Source organism: Lingula anatina, chromosome 1, assembly GCF_051362555.1.
Source record: "Lingula anatina isolate TDL-2025a chromosome 1, LinAna3.0, whole genome shotgun sequence".
NCBI classification, from domain to species: domain Eukaryota; kingdom Metazoa; phylum Brachiopoda; class Lingulata; order Lingulida; family Lingulidae; genus Lingula; species Lingula anatina.
The window spans coordinates 61,456,435-61,469,830 of NC_141767.1; the positions used below are offsets into that span (position 1 = coordinate 61,456,435).

General features: G+C 33.5%; 1 protein-coding gene across 4 annotated transcripts in view; it reads right to left on the bottom strand.

Moving 5' to 3' along the window:
- Positions 1–1,094: 1,094 nt before the first annotated feature.
- Positions 1,095–13,396, bottom strand: part of LOC106154905 (synaptotagmin-1) — a 28,227-nt gene continuing 15,925 nt past the window's right edge. For 3 of the 4 annotated variants that reach the window (XM_013529461.2, XM_013529469.2, XM_013529477.2), the window contains 7 exons: positions 12,650–12,828; positions 12,347–12,475; positions 10,274–10,441; positions 9,783–9,953; positions 9,336–9,453; positions 7,096–7,229; positions 1,095–4,110 (listed from right to left, as the gene is read on the bottom strand). In XM_013529461.2, coding sequence (XP_013384915.1) covers positions 3,925–4,110; positions 7,096–7,229; positions 9,336–9,453; positions 9,783–9,953; positions 10,274–10,441; positions 12,347–12,475; positions 12,650–12,828 — 1,085 coding nt within the window. In that variant the 3' untranslated portion in view covers positions 1,095–3,924. Of the gene's footprint in view, positions 4,111–6,123; positions 6,258–7,095; positions 7,230–9,335; positions 9,454–9,782; positions 9,954–10,273; positions 10,442–12,346; positions 12,476–12,649; positions 12,829–13,396 lie in introns of all 4 variants that reach the window. The other variant, XM_013529462.2, reaches the window with a different exon arrangement.

The window sequence follows — 13,396 nt, forward strand, 5'->3', positions numbered from 1 at the left end:
AGGGGGCATCCTTATATTATTATTTTGCTATATAATTTTAAAATTTAAAATTTATTTGAATTTTTAAGTTATGGTATGCGTATTTCAGGAATGTGCTATTCTTATCGTCAATGAAATTTGAATTAATTCCCCCAAGGTTATGGTAATGTTCTGTTGAACCTCCAAAAAATTGAATTCTGAAAAGTCATTTGTCACATCAGTTTGATGTGCCATCTTGAAGTATGCATAAATTCAATTGCTTGTAAGTGAATAAGAAGAAATTTCACTGTGCAAGCTCTTTTATGGAAGCTTTCCTATTCCTGAGTGAGCAAAAACATCTAGGAGGTGGTCAATCACGACATAATTTGGCTTAATGCCAATTTCATAAGTACTATTTACTTGGTAATTTTCTCTGGGTTCAACGTCAAATAATGGAATAGTATCATCCCAGTGTAAGCAGCAAAATTATATGGTTTCTGGGACTTCGTTTTTTTTATGTCATTTATATTTAAACAGTTTTTTTTTTTGTTGCAGTTAAAATGTTGCTCTAATTATCAATTGGTAATTGGGTAATATCTGTTGGATATTTCCTAAAAATACATAGTCATCCTCCATGTGCAGAGGCTCATCACTGGTGTATCTGATTTTACATACCAAGAGATATGTGACTGTGGCTTTTTTTTTTGGTACAAGTTGTGTTTTCCAATGTAATGTAATTACTTTCCCTCAACATTCATGACAAACAAAACATTGTCATCCTCTCACTATATATGCCTTGAATACCTCTTGCTGATGCTTGAGGTGTTCTGGCATACGTATTGCCCCAGTGGCAGTGCATTATCTCCCTCATACCCTCACTTCATTGTGCAAGCATTAGCAAGGCGGTTCCCTATATTCAGCAATGAGAAATGCTGTACATCACAAGCATAAAGGATAATGGAATGTAGCCATTTAAGTCAGAGGACACACACATTAGTCATTATCAAGTCTATATACCCATAACTTGCAAATATGCATACTGCATGTGTGAACGGGAAATTCTTGATGTAAATCTACATTTGTAAATATGCAGTTCCACACACCAATTAATGCTGGGGAAAAAAAAACAATAAACAAAGGAGACAATATACTTTATTGCTGATGACATCAACATACAGTCAAATTAAAACATGCCCTTTAGAGTAGACTTTACTGTTTCATGTGCAATTAATGCCCTCATGATACAACGCGTGAAAGAGCAATATTAAAGGTCCAGTAAGGTAAAATCAATTCTGAGAAATAAGATGAATTCCAAGAAGTTATCTGTTTATCGCAATCAAGTGAGGATGTCTTGCAGGAATAAGACTTATTAAATGTGCAAATAGAAGCACTCCCAAAGCCAATTTGAATGGAAAACACTTTGGTGCAAAGTCAGTAGTACAGGAGGCATTTAGTACAGTTATCTCTCATGTTATCTACGAAAAAAATCTGAGAACATCACAGAGTGGTAGCTGTCTTAACTGTATGAAGATGACATCTGTACCTCTCTACAGAGCATACCATAATAGTAAAACTAGTAGCACTGTTCACAAATACTTCACAGGAGGGAGGGGGAAAACCCTCTTCATTAAACTTGTATTGTCTGCATGTTAGGATTATAAACCATGCCAATGAATGGAAGTTTACCATTTGACAATCATATCCTATGGTATGCACTGTAGATCCTTACCAGAGGACAAACAAAGCAAAAGTGTCAATACTCTATCTTGCACACTTTTAAATCTGACTTTTATTACAGAGTCTTACCACTTTTGTTTTGGGCCTCCAACAATTGTGGCTGAAAACAGCACACTCTCAAAACAAAACAAAAATTTCAAAAATAAAATTATCCTGATGTGGTATATGTTACTTTTCTTCTATTTACAAGACAATGAGGATTACTTACATTAAAATTAAATGCACACACACAAAAATGACCCTAAATTCTACTTATAAATGTTTGATTTGACACTGCCACCATATACTGATTACTTAACCAGAATGAAATAAATGCACAATCCCCAAACTTCATAAATAACATAGCATCAACATTTGCTTAAATATGAAAATAAATGCAATGTCAAACACCAAAGACCTGAATTGTGTGGATCAAACCATGAAAATTTCAGGGAGAGATAAGATTTGATTACTTTTCTTTAAAACCCTTTTTGTCTAATTTTTAAGTCACTGTACTTTTACTTTTGCAACACATTGGTGCTATACAGTTATTATTCCTCAGGGTTTCAAGGATACACACATCAGCCTTGAACTGCTCACATATGAAGTCTACACGTCTACAGTGTGCTTATACATGTAGATCAATTTTGTGTTCAAATTTTAATGATTTCACAGAGAGAACATTAGTTGCTGCAGGGAATCTTCTCTTTTTCTACTTCATGTATGCTTTACACAACTTTTAATAATGATGAAAATATGAAGACAGAAAGATGCCAAAGACACTAAAGCAGAAATTATGCCAATACCATACAATAAACATCACTTAAGGGATCAAATCAAAACACTTTTTTTTTTAAATTTTTCTCTCATAAGATTAAATGTGGTTTATCACGTGTTTTTGTAATATTGAAGATTGAACATAACATGAAATTGCACGTCTGGGTATTGTCAATAAATACAAACAACAGGTTAAAACAGTTAATTATACAAATTCCATAATGTATAATTACAGAATAATTAAGACAAATGACTGGCAACCAATGCTACCCTAACATTTCATTCTGGCATAACAACTATAACATCACAACCTCAAACTTCTAAATGTAAAATCTGCTGTCTATATTGAAAGCAGTTTGTTAACTGAAGGAATGTACCAACCTTTTTACTGAGCTAAAGGAATGTACATATTAAGTGCAAACAACCATACATTCAATAATATAAGCTGAATTTGCCACTGCCCATAACATCAGGATATAGATACACAATAAGAGGCAATCACTTTTATTTCCAATACCATGTATATGCTTTTAATGAAAGAAATAAATTAAGTAGATACTTGAACTGTCAAGCCTATTTTAATTGCCATTCATACCTAAAGACATCCCCAGCAGTTTTGGATTTCAGATCAAACCTTTCAACCCCCCCCCCCCTCACCTGGGATAGTATTAAACACTGATATGACCATGATAAACATTTACCCATTCAAAAAGGTTGGGACAGACAAAAGGAACCTCAGATTACCACAAAGACACTGGATATATACACCCCATGTTTCAGAGCCCACTGAGAACTCCTCTCTTCTCAGCAACTTAATGCTATTGGGAATGACAGAAATATGCTAGCTATAGATGCTGGTCACCACTAGATTCTCAAACTCCAGGTTGGATAATTCAATCTGTACGTATTACTAAAATCTATAGCAGCAATGAATCACCATGGTAACCATGCTCTGCCCACAGCTCTTGGGTTGATGACAATTTTATCAGATCCAATAGTCAACTGTGTGTGATGCCTTAATTACCTGCTTGTACACTGAACTCTGTACATGCAAGTTCAATGTACATGATATTCACTGTTATGTAGGCGTATGAACAATACAACATTCACAGCTGCTATATCAATTATATTTTGTAGATGTATATATATACCAATTGTCCAAGTGTGTGCATCACAATGTCTAATGGATCGCTCTCCATACATTATCTAACCTTTGGTAATGACATCTTGGGTTTCTATATTTCAAAATTATCATGTACTACAACAATGCATCATGCTACTTATGTGACGAACCCACATTTTGCCTTATGATGAATTGTGTACATGGCATCTACATTAGCCCTGCCAGAGGTATGTGTTTATATATGAATATACATAGCTACATATGATATCTAATTCACTTATATATTTTGTTGTTCATGCAGCTGTTTAAAGTCTCAAGAATCTGGTTTCAGAAGCTTAGTGCCACGCCATTTAACTCTTTTCTGGCATCTCCATCAGAGTGTGCCACTGTGCAATGGGTCGCCTGGGGTTGGCCAACATGTCGCTCCAATGGCGCAGTTCTGCCCCAGTGGCAGTGCAGCCGAGGACTGTTCGTCCAATGGGTTCTGATGTTCCAATCCTATCGTAGTCGACCACTGTGATGATCAAGGTCACTTTCTGTAATGTAGAAGATAAATGTGGAGACCAATTACTAAGAAATTCTCTGCCCCAGTGTTTTAGCATGCAAGTTTGAATTGATCAATTCTACATTTCCTTAATTCTGGCATACAACAACATATTTTTTTAAACCATCTGACTGATACCTCCTCAGAGAGCATTTTCATCACAAATATACAGTTCTATTGATTATTCATCTTAACTGTCAATAAAGGAAACACCTTTTTATGGTTTCTGACACATCTTTGAGGAATATAAAAGAAAGAATATTGATGCTTGGGCTTACATTCAAGATAAAAAAAAGAAAAACTTGCATTAAGATAATTTGCAATTGTCTTAATCTTTATGCTGATTTGTTTAATCATATATATAGTAAGTGCAGGCCTAGGAGTTTTCATTCAAATGAAACATTTATAATGTACATCTTACAGCTAGGAAAGGACTTTTAGCTTTAAAATATTACAATTCAGCTTTCAGTGTAATGAACACGCTTTAGGGACTGAATTAGTCACTGCAAGTACCACTAAAAAATCAAATTTAAGTGATAAACTTAAATCAACTGTCTTACATAGAAAGCTACAGTGCTGGTGCATTACTATGTTGAATGAAGTGTTTATCTTTATTGCTGAAAGTATTGACCTTTTCTATACATGTGCAACACACTGAATGCACTGCCCATGTACAAAGTCAAACCATAAACCATTTTCTAAACATGTGATGCACACAAAATAAGAATTAACTTAAAAACAAATACATTTATTCATGTTCTACGACTGAACAGGATTTCTTCTCGCTGAAATAAATCACAAGTTTGATTCTTGTCACAACCTGAGAAAGCCAGGGACGGTAACTCTTTTACTTTAAGGGATAATAACTCTTCGTATGAGGTCTATATTTCACAATAAAAACATTGTGAATAACTCACAGAAATATAATATATTCTGTTTTACGACAAAAACAGCAGTTATAGCTATTATTCTGATATCTGAGCTTGTCTTCAGACCACGTGACCTCCATTGAAGGCTATACTCTGTTAAAATCTCTTAAGAGATTTTAACAAAAAACCAAACTTTTTAGAAAAAAACCAGGGACTAACTTTGAATGTAAAAATGGATTCATTAACCATTGGTAAGCATGGGAAAATTGTTGTTTACTCCAGGAAAATTAATTTTTTGGCCAAAACGAAGAGTTATTATCCCTTTAATTTGTTTTGTTATAATTGTTAACTTCAAATGGAGCCAATCTGCCAATTCTAGAGGTTGATAAGTTAGGTATCTTTGTATTGATTTCAAATTGTGCCAAGATCCAGGTTAAATCAATCTTACAAGAAATGAGGTCCATAAGGTAGAGGTACAGTACACCAACTGACATACTGTGTTGAGAAAGAAATAACACAAATCAACTCTGATGAATTTGCTGTACTCAAAATCTACTCTGTTCTTCTTTTGATTTTTTTAAATTAACCAAATACCTACAATAAAAGCTAAATGGTAATGGTTATTCTGTAGACTAAAATCTATTCTAGCGGGAAAACTATGTAAGTTTTCTCTACCTTATCTACCTATAATAAACACCATATCACAAAAAATATAATACTGTACTTATAATATCTAGATCAAAATAATAAAATCTAGCCCAGAATATTGTGTTTATTTCCATCTGAACCCTTTAAAATATGATGGAATATAATACACAATAATGAAAACATTTCTTTAACATTTTTTTTTTACCAAAACATATAGATAAATCAATTTTTTAATACTCAATTTGAACTGCCTTCTATAAAGACAAAGTTCAGAGGCATCACAATATCCTTGGCTAGCACCTTGAACACACTATAAATGCAATGCACAACACATCAAATATGATAACACAATGACAGATATGGACTGAAATTAAATACAGAAAACTGAGGAATAATAAATAATGACAAAAATCAAGACCTTGCACTCTAGCACTTCTAAAACAAATTTTGAAACAAATGAGTGCATATAGAATCTACACCACTTATACCTGGATCTGTTCAAAGGGAACTTCGAATGCAAATGATTCGTTATAGTATGGATTCAGCGTCTTAAACCTGATATTAGTCTTTTTCTTCTTTATCCGCTTCCCATTCAACATCAGTGACAATTTCACATAGGGGTCTGATGGCAGAAAAATTCAAATTAATGTTCAATCATATTCATGCATCAACAACAAATATATAACAGCATGCATCCTGGATGGCCAATGTGTTGTATCTGATGAATTAACAGCAGCATGACAATAAAATATGCATACAAAGATGAATGCACTTTGCCAAAAATGACATTCTCTTGACCAGGTTTTTATTATTTCAGTACATTACTGCGTATCTGAATTGTTTATTGTCACAATCTGCTGCTGCTTGTATTTTGTCTGCTCATCAATAATTCTATCAGATGCACAGTTTCCACTGCTGTGTACTTAATTTACCATTTAGCCCTAGAATACCAGGATAATCTCTTTGGAGCTGCAGTTTATATTATATACAACACTGGATATTGACCTATGCAGCACCCACAATTCTAGGTAATCAATTTTTATCTTCCTTGGAGAAGAAACTATCAGTGGTTGAGTAAATAATTTTCAAGATGATCAGTCATGTCAGTTTCTTGTCTTTTTCAAAAAGGCCAGGAAATTTTTGATGTATCAAGGAAGATGAATGAGATAAGGTAACTTAATGCAGTAGAAAGTGTGAACTGATGTGAACATGATTTGTAGACATACACAAACAATTCATCATCTCCCAGCTCTCTGCTGTTGCTGTTGATAAATGCATCCTTAAATGCTGTAAATGGAGACAGATATAAACAAGTGTTAATCTACACGTGGCTATGGAGACCAGTTTAGCACACTGACCTGAAATATAGAATATTGAATATAGAATTAATACAAGCATGCAGCACTGTGGTATGAAAAAACATATATAAATACATATATATTCGACACATTTTACACTACCTGGATCTGCTCAAATGGAACTTCAAATGTAAAGGATTCGTTGTAGTAGGGATTCAAGGTATGCTTCTTTATGGTGGTTTTCTTTTTCTTGAGGCGTTTGGTGCCTTGATAGAGGGCTATTTTCACGTAAGGATCTGTGAGGCAGAAATAAGGTAAAACAATCTAATGAAAACAATAATACTGGTGCTCACATAACTAAGACAAAATGCACAAACATTACTTTCTTATATTAGATTTCAAATTAAAAGTCAAATCTAATGTCAGACAAACAAATCAGGTAGATGCATTCTAAAGAATTTGAAAAACTTAAAAATTACAGTCATGTAAAAAAATATTACTCAAATATCATGTAGCACTACGTGAAATACAATATAAAATGAGAAATATTCACAAAGAGCACAAAAAATAACATCAAAAGATAAAATATACGTAAATACATCCATGATAATAGATACAAAAACATGATTAAAAATTGTGAAATGGAAAAGCCACAAGTCAAAATGCTTTTCTTCTTGAAAAGTAAAGAAAACATAAAAAGCAACAACACTACAATAGGGAATATCCAAGAAATATATAAAAGCAGGGGTTGGGAAGCCACGGAAGATTAAAGAGATGATGCATTATTCAGACTTCACTTGATTTCCATTACATGAGGGTTGAAAAGAAATGTTGTGTTCCATGCATGAGCAGATACATGTTGTACATATAATTTAAAAACAAATTAAAACAGGGAGTGGAATCAAATTTTATTTTTTGTTCTTGCCAAGTTGTTTTCAATAACTTGGCCTAAAGTTGCTTAAAGAAAGATTTGACCACGGTTTGTTAAAGCACCCACCATCACAGAAATACAGTTGCATTGGTTTGTTTTGGAATGCTTTATCTGCAGTCTGAGAACCTCGCTAAAAGTGCAAAAAAGTATCAAATCTGCTATTTTGAAGTAGTAAAAGTAAATTGATCTTACTTTCACAGGTGTATCTATTCGAGTTTGTTTACAAAACAGCATCTGTTTATTAAATTCCAAATGACCAAATGTCCTGAATCTACAATTATTTGCAGCACAGGATATACAGGTTTTATGACCAAACAATGAAATTCATAGTCAAGACTTCATATTGATATACCTGGTACTTGAATACACAGTGAAGCAACTTTGTTATGGGAGGGGTGGCATTTTTAATGGATATAACACTTGAAATTTGCTGGTATTTGGGTCAAGATTTTAATAATATATACCAGCCTCATGTACTCTTGTATCTATATCTCATAAAATTATTTTGTACGATATCCAAAAACTTTTACTACATATATGAAGAGTTGAAAGACTTCAGTATCTGCATAATCCACTTAACACATGACACCAATGCAGGTAAAGTGGTTCGCTTTGAAATATTTGTATTTGACAGATTGCAAACTGTGCAGTGACATGAAACTACTGGTATACTCAAAATGTCTGCCTTTCCTCATTTATTGAACTATTAAAACGTGCGTCATCGATCAAGCTGTGATTTGTTTATTTCATCTTGGTTCATATATAATTCAGTCAGAAATGGTGCAGTTCTCGGTAAACATGATATTTCCAGCAAATAATACGTAGTAGGGTATTAAGAAATACTTTAGACAGAAATATGTATGACTAGATCAAATTAATAACACTCTTTCATATTGGATTATATTCTTTTCACCTTGTATCTAAACCTTAGACATGTCACTCCACAGTTTAGTTTTACACCTGGATTAATAGCTCGAATATGCAATTTTTTTGTTTTGTTTTTTTCTGCAGAAGCTGTAGATTTTTAATAATGACCAACTTATTTAAATCTGAAGCAGTGATATTAGAAAAGCACTTAAATTCTTATATCTACTGTTAATTTTAACCTATTGAGTCACTGATTCCAACTTGGAATCTATAGTTATAGCAACTGCAGTGAGAACATATTCAGACATGCATATTACATACACCTTCAACTTAAGCATTTATATGCCAAGTCTAAGAAGTTGACTTATTCCTAAAATGAATCCAAATTCAGACATTCAAATAGAATTTCCATGATTTGTACAAATAGAGTGGCAGATATTTAAAAATTCTTTCTGGTTCTAAATAATAAAAAACACTTATAATAAAAATATCTAACAACTCCGAAACTTGGCAAACAAGCGGAGATTTCAGAGCTCTGCACAAATTATAATAATGTATAAAATTCCAACTCCTTCTGTCAAAGCAGAGGGCTCATCTGTCATACCTGATAGACCACCAACATCCATCTTTTTGAGATTCTTAGCCTCTAAGATGACCACGGTCAATTTGCCAGCTGTGGGAACATAACGCAGGGAGAAACAAATATCTCCAAGTTTGTTCTCCTGCAAACGAAAAAAAAGTTATTTCAAGAAAAAAAAATTAATGCAACAAATACTCATTTTTCCTTTACAATCTACTTTTCTTTTTTCTTTGTTACACTTTGGATGCTTAACTTTCAAAACAGACCAACATCATAGCAATGCGTGATGAAACACATTTCATAACTGAAAATCTTTTTTTTTTGAAATATTTATTTTAAGATACTCAAATACAGTACTATAAGCCATCAAAATGCTTTCAGCAATGTCAACAATGATAACAAACTTAGTCATGGCCTCAGCTTTCCACTGAGATAAAATAACCTTAATATTGCCAGCCTATCTTATCCTACCTTTTCATCAGAGTCTGGGCTCTGCAGATCTCTCCACTCCTCTAGCACCTGTCCTAAGTCCACAGAGTTCAGGGGTACCTCCACCTTGCCAATTTGGTCATGCTTAGAGAAACGATCAAAGTCATACACAGCCATCACCAGGGTCTTGCAGGCCACATCAGCAAATGGCACCTGGAATAATTTAGAAAAAATGGGTATTTAGGGAGGGGGTAGGGGTTATCTTGGGATATGTGCCAAGAAATGTTAAATAAATCATATGTTGTGACAAACTGATAGGTTTAGATAAGGGTTGCCTGAAACATGTATATATATATATATAATATTTAATATATACATTATATATACCATAACCATCATGAAAAGCATGGGATGATGAGTTTGTTAAATAAACAGTTTACTTTAAACACTTTAATTAATAGCATATTATTCTTTGTGCAGCATATTTATATTTATCAGCAGCATATTTATATTTCCCAGCCAAATTTGCTTACCTTGAACATGAATGTCTCATTGAATACTGGGTTCAGAGTTTTACGGTGCACTTTTGTCTCATACTTCTTCTTCTTGTCTGGCAGTAAGAAAACCTTGACATAAGGGTCTGATGTCCCAGACATGTCCAAACCTGGCAACTCTGCACCCTGGATAACTGTCACTGACAGCTGGAACAAATTAAATATATATTTTTGCCTTTCCATCACTTACACTATTGACACAAACAGAGTGGCACACACAGCTGCAAGTGAGAAGCAGCACAACTCATTCTGGATAACAGTGGGTTAAGAAACGCAAGCCCACTAAGGTTATTCATTAATCTAATTACTGTAAAGCCCTGTTACCTACTTTATTCTCATAAATCTGAATAGTTGTGTTTTCTTCAAAAATTAATTTTGTCATGCATATATTTGCCTATAATTTTAATTTTTTTCATTACCATTAAAAAAAAGAGGCCTTGCTTAAGGCCAAATTATCACTTGTTCTTTTACTATTTAACTTATTTGCCCCAGTCAAAGACATAAGGGCAATTAATATACATTTACAAAAACATTGTGACATGGCAGCAACATCATCTTATGTTTAAAATCAATATTAAGATCATTTTGGTGAATTGCACAGATCCAATACAACCCTTTTTATTTCTGATAACAGTATGCTTCATCTCACTAGTTAGAAGGTAGAAGTCCAATATTTGTTTTAGGCTAAATGTAGGTTCTGTTGGTGGTTTTTTATTTGCTCTTCTTATCAGTCTTAAGACATATTTATGCAAAGCACTATTTTTGAAACTTATGTCGCACAATGTTGGTTGTAAAATAACTTGAATAAGTAAAAGTTATTATCCAACTTTTCCAAGTATCAAAATCTACATGTGTGCTGTCCAATAAGCATAAAATTTCAGGATGAAAAATAAACCTTTTACTCTAAGAAAGGAAATGCCATTTGCTAGATTTTGTGTTGTGTAACTGCTTTGGACCGAGATTCCCACCGAGCACTGAGCATGTTGTAAATATTCAAAGACATGCATAACAAGTCAATCTAGGCAATCAGATCACACAAAACAGCAATTCTATTCTCTGACTACCTATAAAGATGTCCCTAGAGGCTCAAGCAGAAATTTCTATCCATCTATATGGATGCCAACAAGAAAGATCAATCAAAATACAATGAAAGTGACTGAGGTATTGAGAAATGTTGCTACTAGACTAGCTCTGTAGGTGAACAAAATGAAGGTAGGGAGGTGAAGACAAAAACAGGTGTGTTTGCACCAACTGTGATCATCATCTATCGTACTAATCCATGTCCTGCAGTTCTGAAGCTATGTTCTTTTTTGCAAAGTGCATTCAATACATAGACAAAAACATAATGGTACTGATATAAAGCTGGTGAACAAATAAAAGAGCACGAAAAAAATTTTTAAAGTCACTGACACTGTTGGTGTTTTATCATGCCTTAATTACATTAGATAATGCTTGGTATCTCATACTAGTTGTTGGTTTATATAGATCAAAAATCATACAAAGATAACTTTTATTTTTCGTATTTCTTTTGGAAATAAGTTGTGCCCCTATGACTTTTTCTGCTCTTTTGGTAATATTAATCACAAGTGAAAAGGTTCTGCCTGATGAATTCACGGCTTTCAAGATTCATTCAATATTATCAGTAATTTGTGTTGTGTTTCTTGTCCAGGCACTTGGGTAAGTTGTATACTACTGAATTATTTATTCTGCATCAAATGAAATGGCTAAAAAGGAAGATTTTTGTGGATAGATGTGGAGTACCATCTGCGTCCAAACATGATAAATCGACATGGATCCAGCAATCTTGTGAAAATAACTTTGAAGGACAAGATACTTTTGGTCTTAGTTAACAGACATGCACTTTCCATAATACACATATTCTAGTTCATCCATCTCCAGGCCATATATCAGAATCAATACGTACTCCTTTATAGACTGCTTATAAAATATTCATTCTGGATCAAGCTATTAGCTGAAATTGCCAGTGCCATCCCTTTAAACAATCAGACTGGTGGTGAACTAAAATAAAGGTATCATGATAAACATACACACCTCTCCTTTTGTGAAGTCATAATCCAACTTGAACTGAAGTCTTCCTAATTTTTCCGGTTCTTCTTCTTCGCTTTTCCTATCTTCGTTGTCCTCCATATTCACCTCTAGTTCCTCTAGATCTGGCTGAACCTGAGGGAAAAAGTTAACTTTTTATTGTCTTAATTGCTATTTTTAGAATTACAATTCAGTGATAGATAATTTTCTACAAACAAGTTGAAAAAACAAATGGTGTGTTACTTGTTTTATGGGTTGTACAGGTGAGCGATAACAGTTTGATCAACACGAATTAAATTTCAACTGTACCTTTTCCTTGTATGAACTTCCAAGTAGCTGTACATTTTTGAGATCTACAGCTCCTTTGCCCTTGCCCTTCTGATCCTTCTTCTTTTTCTTGCAGATGCATTTCTTACATATACAAATGCATATACAGCAAAGTAATAGTACAGAGGCAACGGCAATGGCAATAATGGCTGGCAGAGGTACTGAAAGGAAAATAATATACTTTAAGATTTCACATACTAGAAATGGTAACATAAACTCTAGAAATAGGGGAAACACTTTCCTTTTCCTGTATCTCTCTATTTTAAAAATATTACAAGTCAGAAGACCCCAAGAAAATCAAAATTTACAAGAAGGACATTGATTACTGTCCAAAAAATGGTAAGAGCCAATTCTGATATCAATGTCAAAAGTAGTTTTTTTATATAACATTCATCCACTGAAAAAAAAGGTTATTTGAAATAATGGGCTCATCTACAGTCAATTCTGTCATGGTTTGACAACAAAGGGAAAGAGAATGATAGCCAAAAGAATTTAGAATTTAATCAGCTCTCAAGGCGGAAAATGTCTCTCATAAAACACCACTAAAATATAATCAAACTAGACATCTTGAGCACAATTACAGGATACATACCCAAACCCAAAGCATACAAAAATGATAAACCAGATGTTAAATGAGTCTGTGTGCAATTAAGAATAATTTGTTTGGTTTATGTATATATACATAATGTACTCAAATATGACATCCATTCCAATAAGAAAGTGATTTTT